General features: G+C 37.6%; 1 protein-coding gene across 7 annotated transcripts in view; it reads right to left on the bottom strand.

Moving 5' to 3' along the window:
- Positions 1–670: 670 nt before the first annotated feature.
- Positions 671–14901, bottom strand: part of IFTAP (intraflagellar transport associated protein) — a 39371-nt gene continuing 25140 nt past the window's right edge. For 4 of the 7 annotated variants that reach the window (XM_088166797.1, XM_088166796.1, XM_088166799.1 and 1 more), the window contains 3 exons: positions 14170–14224; positions 7833–7963; positions 671–1307 (listed from right to left, as the gene is read on the bottom strand). In XM_088166797.1, coding sequence (XP_088022923.1) covers positions 1146–1307; positions 7833–7963; positions 14170–14224 — 348 coding nt within the window. In that variant the 3' untranslated portion in view covers positions 671–1145. The remainder of the gene's footprint in view (positions 1308–7832; positions 7964–14169; positions 14225–14901) is intronic. The other 3 variants (XM_088166801.1, XM_088166800.1, XM_088166802.1) reach the window with 1 other exon arrangement.

Here is a 14901-nt window from a genome sequence, read left to right as displayed (position 1 = left end):
ATTTCAGGGGAGCATTATTATGGTTTACAAAATCACTGATCCAGAAAATCGCCTTTGGAACATCAGAAGACCTTTCTTTACTTTTATAAATTACTGACAATGAAGCAGCACACCGGCCACAGAAAATTCATCCACAACCTTTAAACAAATCTATGGTTTGGTGCCCTGTCAGTCTGCTCAGGCACTCTTCCCATATTTATCATGCTAATCACCCACTTCAGAAATAACAGAGAGAGGTCAAGGACAAAGTGTTGGTCAGTAAACTTCAGTGAATGCAATTATATACCAGAAAATGCAATGCAGCATTGTGATGTTAAACAAAGCCTCAAGAGCAAAGCTTCTCCAGTTGGCTGAAAACAGAAGATTCTAAACCCTTCAGAGGAGTACATATCTTGTGTCAGAGATGCACACTCCTCTCTCCCACCCATATTGCTGACCTTTACTCAGCCCCAGCTTGCTGTGTTTCAGTGATGCAGACTGTAAGCTATAAGCTGTTATTTGGAATAATCTCCTGTGAAAAAAGTGTAAAATCTGACAGCCTTTCAATGTCAATTCCTTTAATGGATGAGATTGCTATTTTTCCCTCTGTGTAGAAGGGGGAGGGTGGTTTGAGCAGTTACTGTTTTAATTTTAGGAGTTGTACCACATCAATTTTGATCAACACAAAAAGTTTGTTAGAAACAGGAATATTTATTTTTTGCAGAACTGAAGTAACTCAAAAGACAGAGAAAAAAATACACCCAGATTTATTCACTTATGTATCTCTATACATTTAAAGAGTTCATAGACTGATTTGTCAGCTGTTAATGAACTCTTAACTGCATTCCTGAGAGAACGAGGTAAAACACAGCTTTAGGACCAGCTTTGTACTACTCAGGAACAGAGTCAGTACCAGATATAAGCAAGAGTAGCCACGATGCTATTCTGAAATCCACCAGCTTGTTCTGCTCCTATAGAGAAGTCACTCCAGCACACTCATCCTGAGCCAGTACAGGATCCAAGGCACCTTGACAGAATAAATGACAAATCTCAGGGATGTCATTTAGTGGCCATGCAGATAAGAACAGTAAATAAGGGTACAACGAGCAGCTCTACTCATCCCATAAAAAGGTCATTCCAACAGCCCTGCACAGAACACCTCTGACTCAGTCTTCAGCTCGTGCTGATTTGACATCTGTGCCCGTTTTCTCTTCAGACAACTCAATAATGGCCTGCAGCTCAGCTCCAGAGAACTTAGGGGTCAGTGCCACATTGTCATAATCAAATTCTTCATCAAGTGAGAATGGCTGAACATCATCACCCAGTAGCTGTAATGAGGAAAAACAGATACATAAATAATATTGCTGCAACTGATAATAAGGAAGCTCAAAATATAAACTTCTAATTAATATTTAATTAAACTATTTTTTCTGACTCTAACACTCTCAGCTGATTAAGCTCTTTTTAAGTAAAAGAATAAATTCAATTATTCAATTTGACCTAATTTAAGCCATTTAATGTGCCCCATTTGTACTGTACAGTATCTGAATGAATATCATTAACTAATTTTGCTCAAGGCAAGGAATCTAAAAACCTCCCATGCACACATCTATTATATTCCTGCCACTTGCAGCAGGAGGGCTGTGGGGATATGGACATGTTATATGCAGTTATGTTAAATTTAAAAGACAGATTCCATATCATGAAAATTTGGGTTAGTGTTACATAAAGCTGCAGCATACATGCATCTAATACTAACATAACATACTTCCCAGAACAGAGTTTCAGTGAGGGAAAGGCCTGCAATGAGCAAAATAACACATAATAAATTTTCAGACTCCAATAATTTTTTTCACCATTTCAGAGACATGGAATTGGCTAGTTTGCATTTCTTGCACGATGAACATAAGAATCTTACTGCATTTGCCAATATGTGCTTTGTTGACATATTGTATAGCATTTCTGCATTGCTTCTGGTTGAAATATCTTAGAATAAACACTCTGCCTATAAAACAAAACAATGAAAACAAATAACAATGGCAGGCTCCATGCTGATAAGGAACTGCAGGAGGCCACAACATGAAAGGTTTATGGTAAGCAGTTACATAAAATGAATTCCAGGGCAACACAGGAGACACATCTTCAATATTAAAACTGCGTAGGAATGCTCCCTATCCCATGGGAAAGCTAATATAAATTGTCTAGAAATGTGTTTCAAAGATTTAAGTACTTCAGCACCAAATCAGCAAAACGTTTAAACACATGCTTATTTTTTCAAGCTTTTGACAAGTCCTCAGTGAAGCCCATGACTACTGATGTGTATGAAATGAAGAACACATGTACTTGCTGGAAAGCAGGAAGAACACTCAGCATCCTGTGATCACTGCTCAGTTTGGAAGGCACAGTATCCTGCACAATTTGATGTGACATTTTGTAAGAAGAAGCACTGACACAGTTAATGCCATCTAGTAAGTCAGAGAAGTGGTAGCTGGATTCCTCTCTGGTGGCTGAGTACTTGATAGACATGGCAGAGAGCATTTGGGTAGTATCTACATCCTTTATTAATAAACTGTAATGTTGCATGAATAATCTGGAAATAATTTTTCTGGGGTACTGTAATTTTATTAATCATCTATATTGCTCATTTTTCTAGGGATTTGGTTTACATATTAGAGCAGCCAAATAATCCTGGATGCAGATGTGAAGACCATGGGCATTTATAAATGTGAAAAATTTTCCAGACAGAGTTGGTCTAGAAAACAATATTCATTTTGCATACAAAGATTATCTTGCTTATATCCATAGACTACTTCAGGTAAACCATCATTAACTTTTATAAATAGCTCATTTGAAACATGTTAACAGGAGATAAAGCCTGCACAAAAACTCTCATTCCCATTAGAGACAAAGCCGACTTCTTGACCTCCTCAGCATATTCATGTTCATTTTAATCTTTTCCACAGGCAGAGCCTTGTAGAATTCCTTGTCAGTAAGATTACCAACAACTGGATAACAAATGGTAGCAGCAACCAGGGTTCTGCTACCTGTCTTTCATTTGCAGAAATCCAAAGCACTCTTCTAAAATACAATGCACAAATATTTTTGGTTGTAACAGTATTTTTTACAACATTTTGGTTTAGTTTTGGCTGGAGTAGAGGTAATTTCCTTGACAGTGGCTGGTATGGGGCTGTGTTTTGGATGTGTGCTGAACACAGGGTTGGTAATACAGAGAAGTTTTTGTTATTGCTGAGCAGGGCTCACACAGAGCCAAGACCTTTGTGCTTCTTGTACAGCCACAGTGGTGAGGGAGCTGGGGGTGCATGGGAGGAGACACAGCTGGGACAGGTGACCCCAAGTGACCAAAGGGATATTCCACACCACAGGGTGTCATCAATTCCACACCACAGGGCGTCATCAGTGCACAAAGTGGGAGGAAGAAGGAGAAAAGGGGGTTTGGAGTGATGTCCTTTGTCTTCCCAAGTGACTGGCACGGGTGGTTCCCCTGCTCTCCTGGGGATGGCTGAGCACCTGCCCGCCCGTGGGAGGCAGTGGATTGACTCCTTGCTTTGCTTTGCTTGTGTCTGTGGCTTTTACTTTCCCTATTAAACTGTCTTTATCTCAACCCATGAGTTTTCTTTCACCCTTGTGATTCTCTCCCAGTCCTGCTGGTGGGGAGCAGGTGAGTGCCTGTGGGGCTGGGTGTCTGCCCGGGGTTAAACCACGGCACACAGCCAAGGTAACTGAGTTAAGAGGAGCTCAAACTGCAGTAAGCCTTTATAAGGATTTTACAAAAGTAAATATATTTTCCTTGGTCAACAGAGTTCCAGAAAGTATACACACATCCACTCTGACCTTGTCTTGGCCTTTATGTCATTCCAGGAACATTTTATGCAGACGCAGCAAAATATTGGAAAAACTTTTGTTTACCAAACTCGACCCCACAATGCTAACTGAAATAAGATATCAAAATAAAACATACCCGACTTCACTCTGTCAACGATTTCTCTGTTACCCACTCATTGCACATTTGAAAAGTTTATTCACACTGCATATTTATCAGTGTACTTCATTTCTCAAATGAATACTTGAAGCATTAGGGATTCCTTTTTTTCTTCTTCTCCCAAGAAGCCATTGACTTCAAACTTCCATGAAGACAAGCAATCTAAAACTTATATATTGCAAACTTCAATTTAGTTCTGTGTCAAAAGGAAGACATTTTATGATAGAACACTGAATCCTCTGAGCTGATCAAGTTATTATCTTGTTATTTTTGCCTAAGGAGCTGAGAGAAATATGTGAATTTCAGGTGTCTAATTTAACATCTAACTGAAATCGTTCTGAGAGCTCTCTGGGAATAGAATCCTGCTCTATTAGAAAACTGCCAGTTTGCTTAAGATTGCTTCTGTGATTTACTCTCTGAAGAAAAAAATCACTTTCATTTACAGTTCCAGCATGTCCAAATTAAAGGAGGGAAAGAATGTAATATTCATATTAATAACTGAAATATTTTGCTAGAGGTTGTTTTACAAAATAGTATTGTAAATAAAATACCTTATATTGACATTTTCAAAAGTCTATTAATAATTGGCAACTCAATTCTTTTATTAATCTGTGTGGAGCTACATTTAGCTGAACAGCTTTTCTCTATCCTTCTAAAACGTGTGTTTCTGTGTAATTATGGCACTTTATGATTCACTTGTTCAAATTATGTAAAGCTGGCATGTACACTCACCAGTGATTTCATTGCATGCTCAATGGAAAACTTACTAATTCACTAACAATAAATAAATTTTTAAAAAGTTGGGAGAAGGCATATGATCTCATATAAGCTTAGTATATCCCGTGGTGCCTGGGAGAAAAAAAAAGTTTGTTTGATCTTGGGGCACTGGACTAGAAGTCAATAAATCTTGGCCAATTTTCCACTTCTGCTTCATCATTCTGGACAAGTCATTCAATCTCTGTGTCTTTACTGGCCTCTGAGAAGATATCTCTTCCATCTTCTTTGACTTAGTCAATCCTGTCTTTTAAGTTCCTCTGTGTTCTTGTTGCATTTATGTGTAGCACGTAGCAGAAACAAACCTCAGCAGAGGCATATCAGTAAAATTTTAACCAAAGGAACTCAATGGAAGTTGTATTTTAGGGGATAAATGCTGCCATGCCACAGATTAAGATAAAATGACAGACGTATTAAATACTTTTTTGAATGCTTAAACTACAGACAAATAAAAGAGAAGGGCAGAATTCTTCTTTCCTAATCCCAGCCATACAAAAATTAGGTTTCTAGACTAAGGTAGTCAATTAGCCAAAAATAGCCCAGCCCCAGCTTATGGATGGAGATATATTACATTTTACAACAAATTCCTACAGCAAGCGGGATTAATCACTTTCTGAAGTTGCTTATCTCTGCCTCTTGGTGACTGGAGGACTAGAACTACATTTAAAGCTGAAGTTAGGTGAGATGAATCTCACTCTGAATGCATATTTATAGCAAGTGGATGGAAAATATGCATCAACTGCACTCGTGTATGCAGAGAGGAAAATAAGAACAAATAAAGATGCGAGGCATTAAGACATAAAAATACTGTGATATCTTTTATGAAGGGATATATTAAGTAGAAATAAAGGAGAAAATAAATTTCTGGGTAGGGGAGGGAAACATTCTGTGACAATGTATTTCAAACATAGAATGAATGCTGGTTCAATTTGCAGTGACCTGTGGGAGGTCATGTATGCTCCACGGTTGATACTGAAATCCTGAAATGTATTTATGTGTAAAGGAAGGAAAGAAAGATGAAGCAACACTGGTGGGCAACACAAATAATTTGCTGTGTCATTCACTAAGCCACTTCCTAACACCTTTTGACAGAAAAACATTTTCAGGGAGACAAGTTGTTCTTTAATAATTATCCAAGTTATAAACTGGCTCTTAGCAGAGCTTCTTTTTTAAACTTTCCCTAGCAATATGTTGAGAGATACACAATTTACCCTAAAGTGCCTCACAAGTGTTTCCATAGCATAGACATTTCTCATCCTGCTATTTTTCATACAGAATGGTCTTCCATTCTCTAAGAAAACCAATTAGGCAGCCACATCATGTTGCCCTTCCCTAACAGATTTGTTTTGATGGACAGAGAGCAGTCTCATTTTAAAGCAGAGATGTCTCCAGGGAAAATCTTTTTCTCTTTCTAAACTAGTCCTGCCATAAGCAATGCAAGACTTAATTTTCAAGGCAATGACAATTTGAAGCACTGAGGGACTTTAAAATGGACCTGTTCAGTCTTGACGGTTCTAAAAATCAGGTCACAGTTATATTAGCTAAATGAAGGCAAAAATATGTTTATAATTTAGGGGAAAGACTGCCTTCATTTTAAGCAGCCTGGCGCTAACCAAATGGTTGCAAAAATTGTCTTTCTTCTTGAAAAATGCAGCAACTCATAGCCAATGTAATAATACTCAGTTTCTTTCATAACCCAAATTTCCCTCAAATGGAAATGAATTTTGCATGCAGCTGGATCTTTATCTATTTTTCATGAACTATAGTTTAAAGAATCATATGCAGTCCTTTATGAACACTGCAGGCTGCTACAACCCTCCTTCTTCTCTACAGAAGTTACAAAATGAGAAAGCTGTAAAACCTCATTCTAGTTTTTTGGGTGTTATTTTGTGTCCAATGGATATATCTAAAGGCAAAAACCTTGAATTATGTCAATCCTTAGGGAAAAGAATGAGTATTTTTATTCACAGAATGGTAGGTATTAAAGCTTGAAAGGTCATTTTAGACCATCTACTTTTTCCCAAAGCAGACTTGTTCCTTATAGTAAAGAGTTTATTGCAAGGAACTAAACACAACTGAGCCCAGGAAAGGAGGCACCATATGCAGTGCTGTAACACCAAACCTTCCTTGGTCACGCGTCATTTATAAACTTGATTTAAGCCTCACGGGAACATCAATAAGCATATGAAACTATCAAAACTGGCCCACTTTTGCTGGAAGCTAACTTCAGCTCCTACTGCACTGAGCAGGCAGGGGAAAAGAGCAGTGAAGAATTCTCTGCAATAGGAACACCCCCAAAAGTTAATGCTCAGGCTGACTATTTGGATGGGAAGCTTAATGACTTAAAATAAGCCTGTGAGCAATCCACACCTTCTGTTGCAGTTTGAGAACTGAATTTCTGAAGGAAGACAGCAATTCTAAATTAAAGCTTGCACTGACTGTATCTGATTAAAAGGCTCAGAGGCCATAAAGCAAACTTCTCCACACCAGACCCTGACAATGCAGTTTCTCAGCAGCATCTTGCTACTGCTCATTTCCAAGGGACCAGATCTTAATTCTGACCACAAAATATTCTAAAATGTTTTCTTTTTCTTTTAAGTCTCACATTAAAGGGATCATTCACTACCTCCCTGCTGCAGAAAATGGTTCCTATATTAAGTCAATGAGTATGCCATAAGATCATGAGATCACTGGAAAATTAAATGGTCCATCATTCTATGTAAGTTAGGGTTGCTAAATGGCTTAAAAGTGCAAGGGCTTACTTGAATATTCTGTGAGCTACAGAAATTAAATATTAAAAAGCCCACATACCACTTGAAGTATTGAAGCACACACTTTGAAAATATAAGATTATATAGTAGCAGTGTGCAAGATACAATAGAGTGTTTATTTCAATTCTTAACATATTTAAGAATTCATTATTCATTTAAAAATTAATAATATGACTTGTTAACTCACAGCAATTCCACATACTAGATCTATATCCCTCTGTTCTTGAGGAAGTAATGGTAGAAGCTGATAGGAAAAATAAAAATACCCCAAACCCCCAAAATTTGAATGAATACATTTGACCTCGTACCTCTTGGGCTTTGCTGTCTGATGGCTGGGGAACTGGCAAGGCTCTGAACTTTGGCTGAACAGGCTTATCAAAGAAGGGTGTACAGCAAGTCACTGTCTGTTCCACCTCTCCTGGGAGAACTAATGACCCTGCTGAATAAAAAAGAGTCAACATTAACCTTCCACTCTATGCCTAAACTAGCTAAATCCTGTTTAGTGCCCAGGCATGGGCAGTAACTTGTTAGTCAGTGTGATGTATTTATTATTGCATAAGCTATCATTAAAACAGATCCACGTAGTCCTGACCTAAAATATCTAGATAGTAATACTGTACTAAGGGAAAATCAAACTTGTCTGAAAACAGACAGGTAGCTCTTCTTTCTTAAGAGTGCTGAATTAAAATCTGGATGCAGATGCTCTTAAACTCAAGAGAGCACCTGGAATTACATTCCTTTCTTTCAGAACAAAGATGGAAGGTCCTCAGCAGAGACATCTGCAGTAGAAATTATAAAACAACTTGTCTGCCACTGATGAGCTGAGCAAACTCATTCATTTCTCTTTAGCTAGAGCTTCACCTGTACATTGGGCATAAAGAATCATTGCAAAGCATCTTAGTATGACTCTAACAGAACATTAAGTAAAAATATCTAGTAGAACTACTAATATTCCCCACTGCAGATGACTCTCTTATCTAAAGTTATTTCACAGCTGTTTGCTTTTCCCTGAGCTTTCCAAAAAGAGGGACCTGAGAGGACTTCCCCATATCTGGGATGGAATGACATGTAATCTTTCCACATAGGCAGGACTTGCTCCACAGTTCAAAAATGAACAGCTTTTCTGAATCACTTTTCTTTTACAAACTTCAGCAAAACATTCATGCCAGGACCAGTGGGTTTGCATTCTGTGACAGATCAGAAGGATATGCTTTAGGTTTAGAAATATCTTCTAACATGAATCAATCTCAGCTCTGCCACAGCACAGATGTGTCCATCATGTCTCAGTAATGTTTTTATGAAAGAACTTAAGGGGACCATATGTCTTGCAATTTAGTCAAAGGATTATGTAAATCTACCTACTATTTTTTTTTCAGCTGATACACAAGTTTCTTTACAGTTTTATAGTACATTTACATTTATCTTGTAATCTCAGAATAAATTTTCAAAGCATTGATTAAATGCTACTTAATGGAAGCAACAAGAGAGTACATAGATCCAGGGTGAAATGGCTGAAGTGTCTATTTATCTCCACCTGCACAATTCTACCACAGTAGTGGAGTTATGGACCTCTCATTCCCCTGTGAATCTGCATTTGAAAATAAAGATTTCCTAGTTAGGTCTTTGTAAAAATCCATGATGAAATTCTTCATTTAGTTTTCTTCTGGGAATAGTGTAATATTTAAAAGCCAGCAGGGCTTTGAATTGCAAAGTAGAATGTTCTTTTAAAAAGAGTTGAATTAATTCCCTTGGGTATTCAATTTCTGGATTTTTGTCCCTTGTTTCGTGATTCACATATAAGTGCTTATGTCTATCTCCAGCCATCTAAGTGCTTTCAGTCCTTGTTCTCAGCACAGCATCTATTCTGACTCTGCACCAGTTAGAGGAGAAAACTTTCTGAAAAGGACAGAGTTCCCAGGTATCTAGGCTATGTCTACACATGCTCTGCTTTTTTCATAATTTGGGTCAAAAGAATTTGTATGAATGAAGATGTGAATGCTCATTTAAAGACAATGGTATCTTCCACTATTGTTTCAAACTTGCAACCTAAATCTACACCCTTACTAACGTAAAGGAAGTCTGGGCATCGAGAGGTTTTTATCACCTACTGATATAAACACTGATTATTTCTGCACTAAGAGCTTCTCCCCCTCAGCAGACCAATCTGCAGAGAGAAGATGAGGAGGAAGCACTGTTATGCAACAGCCTGGCAATGGCTCAGAAAGATAACTCTTAAGAATTAGGACAACAGAAGGAAATTTATTTTGGCTTTTAGCAAGAAGTGTTTGTCATACTCAAAATGTCAATTCCACTTTTTAAGGCTTGTTAGTAATGCAAACAATGTTTCAAATTCCTTTCAATCACCCCCTAAGAATGTAATCAACCTTTGTTTGCCAGTAGACATGCCAGAAATGAGCTTTGTCTCTCTCTACCCTGGCTGTGTGACAGCATATGAAAGTCTAATTGGTAAACACTGCTTTCCTTGATAATGTTTAATAAAGAAACCCCTTCAGAGAGAAAAATTAGAGAGTTTTGACAGTAGTCCTTCTCGGTGGGAGCACCCAAAGGAACTCCAGGCCATTTTAAGTTCTAGCCAGTACCTCACAGCTTGTTTAGGCTGCTGCTACAGCACTACTGGATGATGATCCTAATTAAGCTGCTAATTATGTTCTCTGTGGAGGTGATTAATTAGCAACAGGAAAGCCTTGGATACTGCCAACAGCACCATATATAGATATAACTGAACAGGCAGTGATACCAAAAAAACTGAGAAGACTTTTTGAAATGCACCTCTCATACCATGAAGAATCAACTCCCTGGATGATGTATCTGACAATTTTACTCAAGTCTAGCATACTTTAATGAGAGAATATTTGGAAAGAAAACAATACTCTTTAGTCCCTCCCTAACACATCCCAGAAAATGATTACTAAATCTGTCAACACTGCTGAGTTGGAGTTTTTTGCTTCTTCTGTACCACAGGCATCAATTATGAGTATAGAAAAAAAATAATCTACTGGCACGAGTTTGCTTTTAACTTTCAAGAGTGAGGAAGTTCAAAGTTTTGTCTATAACTTTACTGTAGCCAAACGATGCCCAGCTATATATACACTGACAGCTATATATACACTGGCACTGGTTTTACCACTTTCAGACACTACATTTCACAAAAATGCTGTTGATGGGGAGTTGAGAAGAAAGTGATAACAAAAAAGCTTAAAAGCTAAATTTTGCAGTCTCCTCTAATTCTCATGCTTCAGGCTGTTAGTCCCAAAGAGCTGCCTAGTGTGAAATCATCTCAAGGCAGTGTTAAATGGATTGCAGAGATTGGAGAAGAAAAACAAGAAAGGGATTCACCAGCTGGGAGGGAGCCCCATACTTTAAAAAATCCACCTCATTTAACCCTAAATCCTCTTCCTCAACCTGATTTTTCTGGATGCAAGCATAAGCTCAAAATATAAATGGAGAGACACAGATAATGAAAAATAACAGATGTTGATATAATTTGTCTAAAGAATTAGCTAAATAATCAATAGCTATGCTTGGCCTCAGCTTCAAAGTGAGTGAGTCAATCAGGTTGTCCTCAGTCTCTGCGGGGTTACAGACAACTGGGACCTTGAAAAGATAAATTTGCAGTACTTCAATGCTCTCAAGATGGATTAGGATGAGACAATTATATCCTTGCCTATGAAGCCTCACCCACACATTTAATTAGTCCTGTTTTAATTTTCTTTTGTATTTAAACAATAGCACACTCAAGATCTCCGGACATTCTTTAACATATTTGGTACTTTATTCAAATATTACCTGTTATTACTGAGCTATTCCTCAAGCCCTGCAGCAAGAAATTTCTAACCAGTCCTGGAAAGCCCTGTTGCCAAAACACAGGCACCAGGCAGCATCCATCCATCCCTGGAGAAAGCCTGATCATCTCTGTTGTTGCCTTAAGCTCCTTACAGTTAGAGATTAAATTCAGGGAGAGAGAGCAATTACAGTACACCATGCCCATGCTGTCTCTACAGGATGCATTAAAGCTATGGTTTAGGCCAGCAATTTCACTTTGCCAATCGTGGTTTACTGCCAAAGTCCCACAATGCAAAACGTTGCCCCTGTTTCAAGCTTTCAGCTCAGTGCCATCAAACAAAAACAGCTACAATGAATTTGCATACTGGCCAAATCTGTGGGCAGCTTTTCCTACTCGTGAGAAGCAGTCACATTCATTCACACCTTAAAAGACGCTGAACCTCGCAAGATAAATTAGAAAAAAAAAACCCAAAACACAACAAAAAAATTCACTGGAATGGTTCTTCCAGGACACCTGCCAAACAGCACTGGTTAGATGGGATGTTTTAATACCTATTTTCTCTCATGCTTCTCATACTAACAGCTTTGAGCCAGTTGCCCTTAAGTGTGAGTATTTATTGTATTAATGTACAGTTGCTAACTCAGCTAACTGATCTGCCCTTTAAAGCTAAGTGAAGCACAGAGATATTGAACTACTGCCAATAACAAGGAGAGATAAAGGCTTGTTGCAATTACTAGCAAGGTATGATACTTTTTACTGGGTAAAATAAGCTATGGTATTTTTAAGCTTGTTTTGGCAATATGAAGTCTTAAATCAATCATTTGTTCTGACATAAGGGGGCAGCATTTAAGAAGGTCAACAACAGAATATCTCTAACTTGTGTCACAATTTACCTCATTTATAAACTACCTGGAATTCTTCAGAATTAATCTTTCATTAAGGTATTCATTAGTGATATTATTCTAGATTACATTAACATTACAAACAATAGAAGTGACATAATTTTGTATTTTAAAATGCATGTTGTTGCTATGGTTTCTACAGGACTAAGACTTTACCTCTCTTAGTATGAAGCTATCGAATGGATTTTGACATGTAAGACAACTATCAAACCCTAAGTGCTATTTTCTGCACATAGGAGTCAAAAGAAAATTTTTTAGCCTGACTCAACAACTATTTTCACCACAGAAGCCCTGAGCAAGAACCAGGCTGTGGGTTTCCCAGGTATAAATTTGGATGCTGTTCACTTTCCTTGCAGCACGTAGAAGGAACAATTAATTTCTGGCAAGGCAGTGTTTCAATGTTATAAAATACAATCTAAAAGCCTAATATTGTTAGTGAGCATTGTTGATACAGTCTCATTCTTCACTGAGGCAGTCTGCCTCAAATGAAGCATGTTTTACCAGGGCTTCCCATATGTATGTGATTAACATTTATTCTTGGACACACACACATACACAGAAATTACCCAAAAGCTGGAGAGAGGCAAGGTCTGTCCCAGTACTGAATTATAACAGTAATGCACTGAGTTATCCCCAAGCTTAAGCAGAGCTCTATTTCCTCACTGTTCTGCTTGGCATTTTAGTTGGGCTTAATTCTCATCAACCAATTTGTGGCCTGTTTGGAACTAGAGATCTCTAACAATACTTTAATGAAGTAGATGTAGGCATTTGTCCTTTCATTAAGATACAAGTGAAATGTGGGTTTGTGCTTCCACCAGTAAACTCCAGGGTTTTTTAAATAGATGAATTCTAATAAGAATTTAAGACATAAACATAGAACAACGTCCTACCAAAGGGAAAAATGGGCACATATCAACACTGCACTCAAAAGAAATCTTTGACATCTGTACCTGATCTGGACTGCTGTTTTACTACCTCCTTTCTGAAAGGCTGGAGAAAGAATATTTGCCATAAATCTGACTTACATTGCTTTATTATTTTCTTGGGAGATACTGGAAGTCTCAAAGTCTCAAAGAATTCACAGGAATTCAGGACACACAGAAAGGAAAGACTAATCAAAACTTTACTTAGAATGGAGAGACCAATCAAGTGGCAATAACTAAGAAACCAAGCATCAAAGCCCTGCAGCTTCTGTGACCTCAGACAAATCCCTTCATCTGTGTAGCTTGGTTTCCTTGTACAGTCACAGGTATAGATGAAGAAAATGAATTTAAATACTAAAAGGTTGTCAGTTCTGGTTATAATAAAGACCATAGAAGGACCTAAAATAGACAAATAACTATAGATATTAGTATTCCATTTACTTTTTGGAGGTGGGAGAGTTAAAATTATTATAGATGTATAGAACAGTTCAACAAACTCAAAATGCTCCTAATTGGAATTTTTAAAGAAGTTCACTGAGAATTCAGAATTAGTCTAATCTATTTTGAGTCCAGGATGGAATTGTTTTAATAGGTAGCGACAGCATTTTCATTAAATGTTTCCACTTTACAGCACTGTCTCTTAGCACCCACATTACTTTACCAAAAAAAAACCCTTTGTAATCAAAGTAATTTCAATACAAAATAGAAATGCATAAATATGGAGAGATGTTGCTAACAAGAAGCGCTCTGCACTTCTAGAAAAGCTTGAAGAAAAAAAACTGTTCACCAGGACAAAGTACAATAAACTTTCCCCTTAATTTATTCTTTCATTACCTCTTAGAGTGGGAAAATTAGTACTTCAGTTTGGGGAACTGGGGCAATGTGGGGAATTTTCTAGCAACAGAAGAACTGAGGAAGATCATCTCTTTTAGGGGAGAAGCAGTTCTTTAATCAATGTTCACACACCTGCATTCAAAGACAGAAAATGATGGTGGATACAAAGGGAGGAACCTACCACTGCATGTCTCTTCATCTGTGTCTACCTCTTCCAAGTGTAAGTAGTTGTCCACCTGTCATGAACCCAAATTGGAAAATAGATGAAAATCTACCAGTTCCATTCCTTACAGTACAATCTAGAGCAAAGCCAAAATGCATTAAATTGTCTGCTTCATCTTCTCCATTTTCCCCTGCATTTTTCCAAGAAAGCATATGAATTTTCTTTGAAATGTGTAATCCAAAGGAAATACTTCTAGGTACAGTCAAAGATTTACTGCCAAAATTGCCACATATCAAGTTAAGTGATGGAAAGGAAGCTCAATCTGTACAGTAACTTTTTCAGGAACTTAGTGGGAAGATGGAGAAGTAAAATATTTTCATAGGAAAATGATGCATGGTAAGTTACTGTGCAATTTTGCAAGCTCATTTCATATGGCACAAAGAGAGTACATGCTGTAGGCAAACTAGAGCTTGATCCTTCTGTTTTGACACTAATGGTGAATTGATTAGGAAATAAAAAACCTAAGAATTATTACATTTCTAGTATTTCACCTGGGGCTTTGTTCTACTGTTTTCTCAGGCTAATGTCCCTTGAACAATGTAAACTGTTTAAAACATACCAAAAGACAAGACATTTCTCATTTCAGGTATCACTCTCAATAGATGCACAGGGTGAGAATGAAAGGTTTTTCCCAGCCTATCTGCAAATAGTGTTACCATGGAGGATTCACTACAAGCCCTGGGTTTTCTT

This window comes from Sturnus vulgaris, chromosome 6, assembly GCF_052056855.1.
Source record: "Sturnus vulgaris isolate bStuVul1 chromosome 6, bStuVul1.hap1, whole genome shotgun sequence".
NCBI lineage: Eukaryota > Metazoa > Chordata > Aves > Passeriformes > Sturnidae > Sturnus > Sturnus vulgaris.
This window is presented reverse-complemented; position numbering and strand designations above follow the sequence as displayed.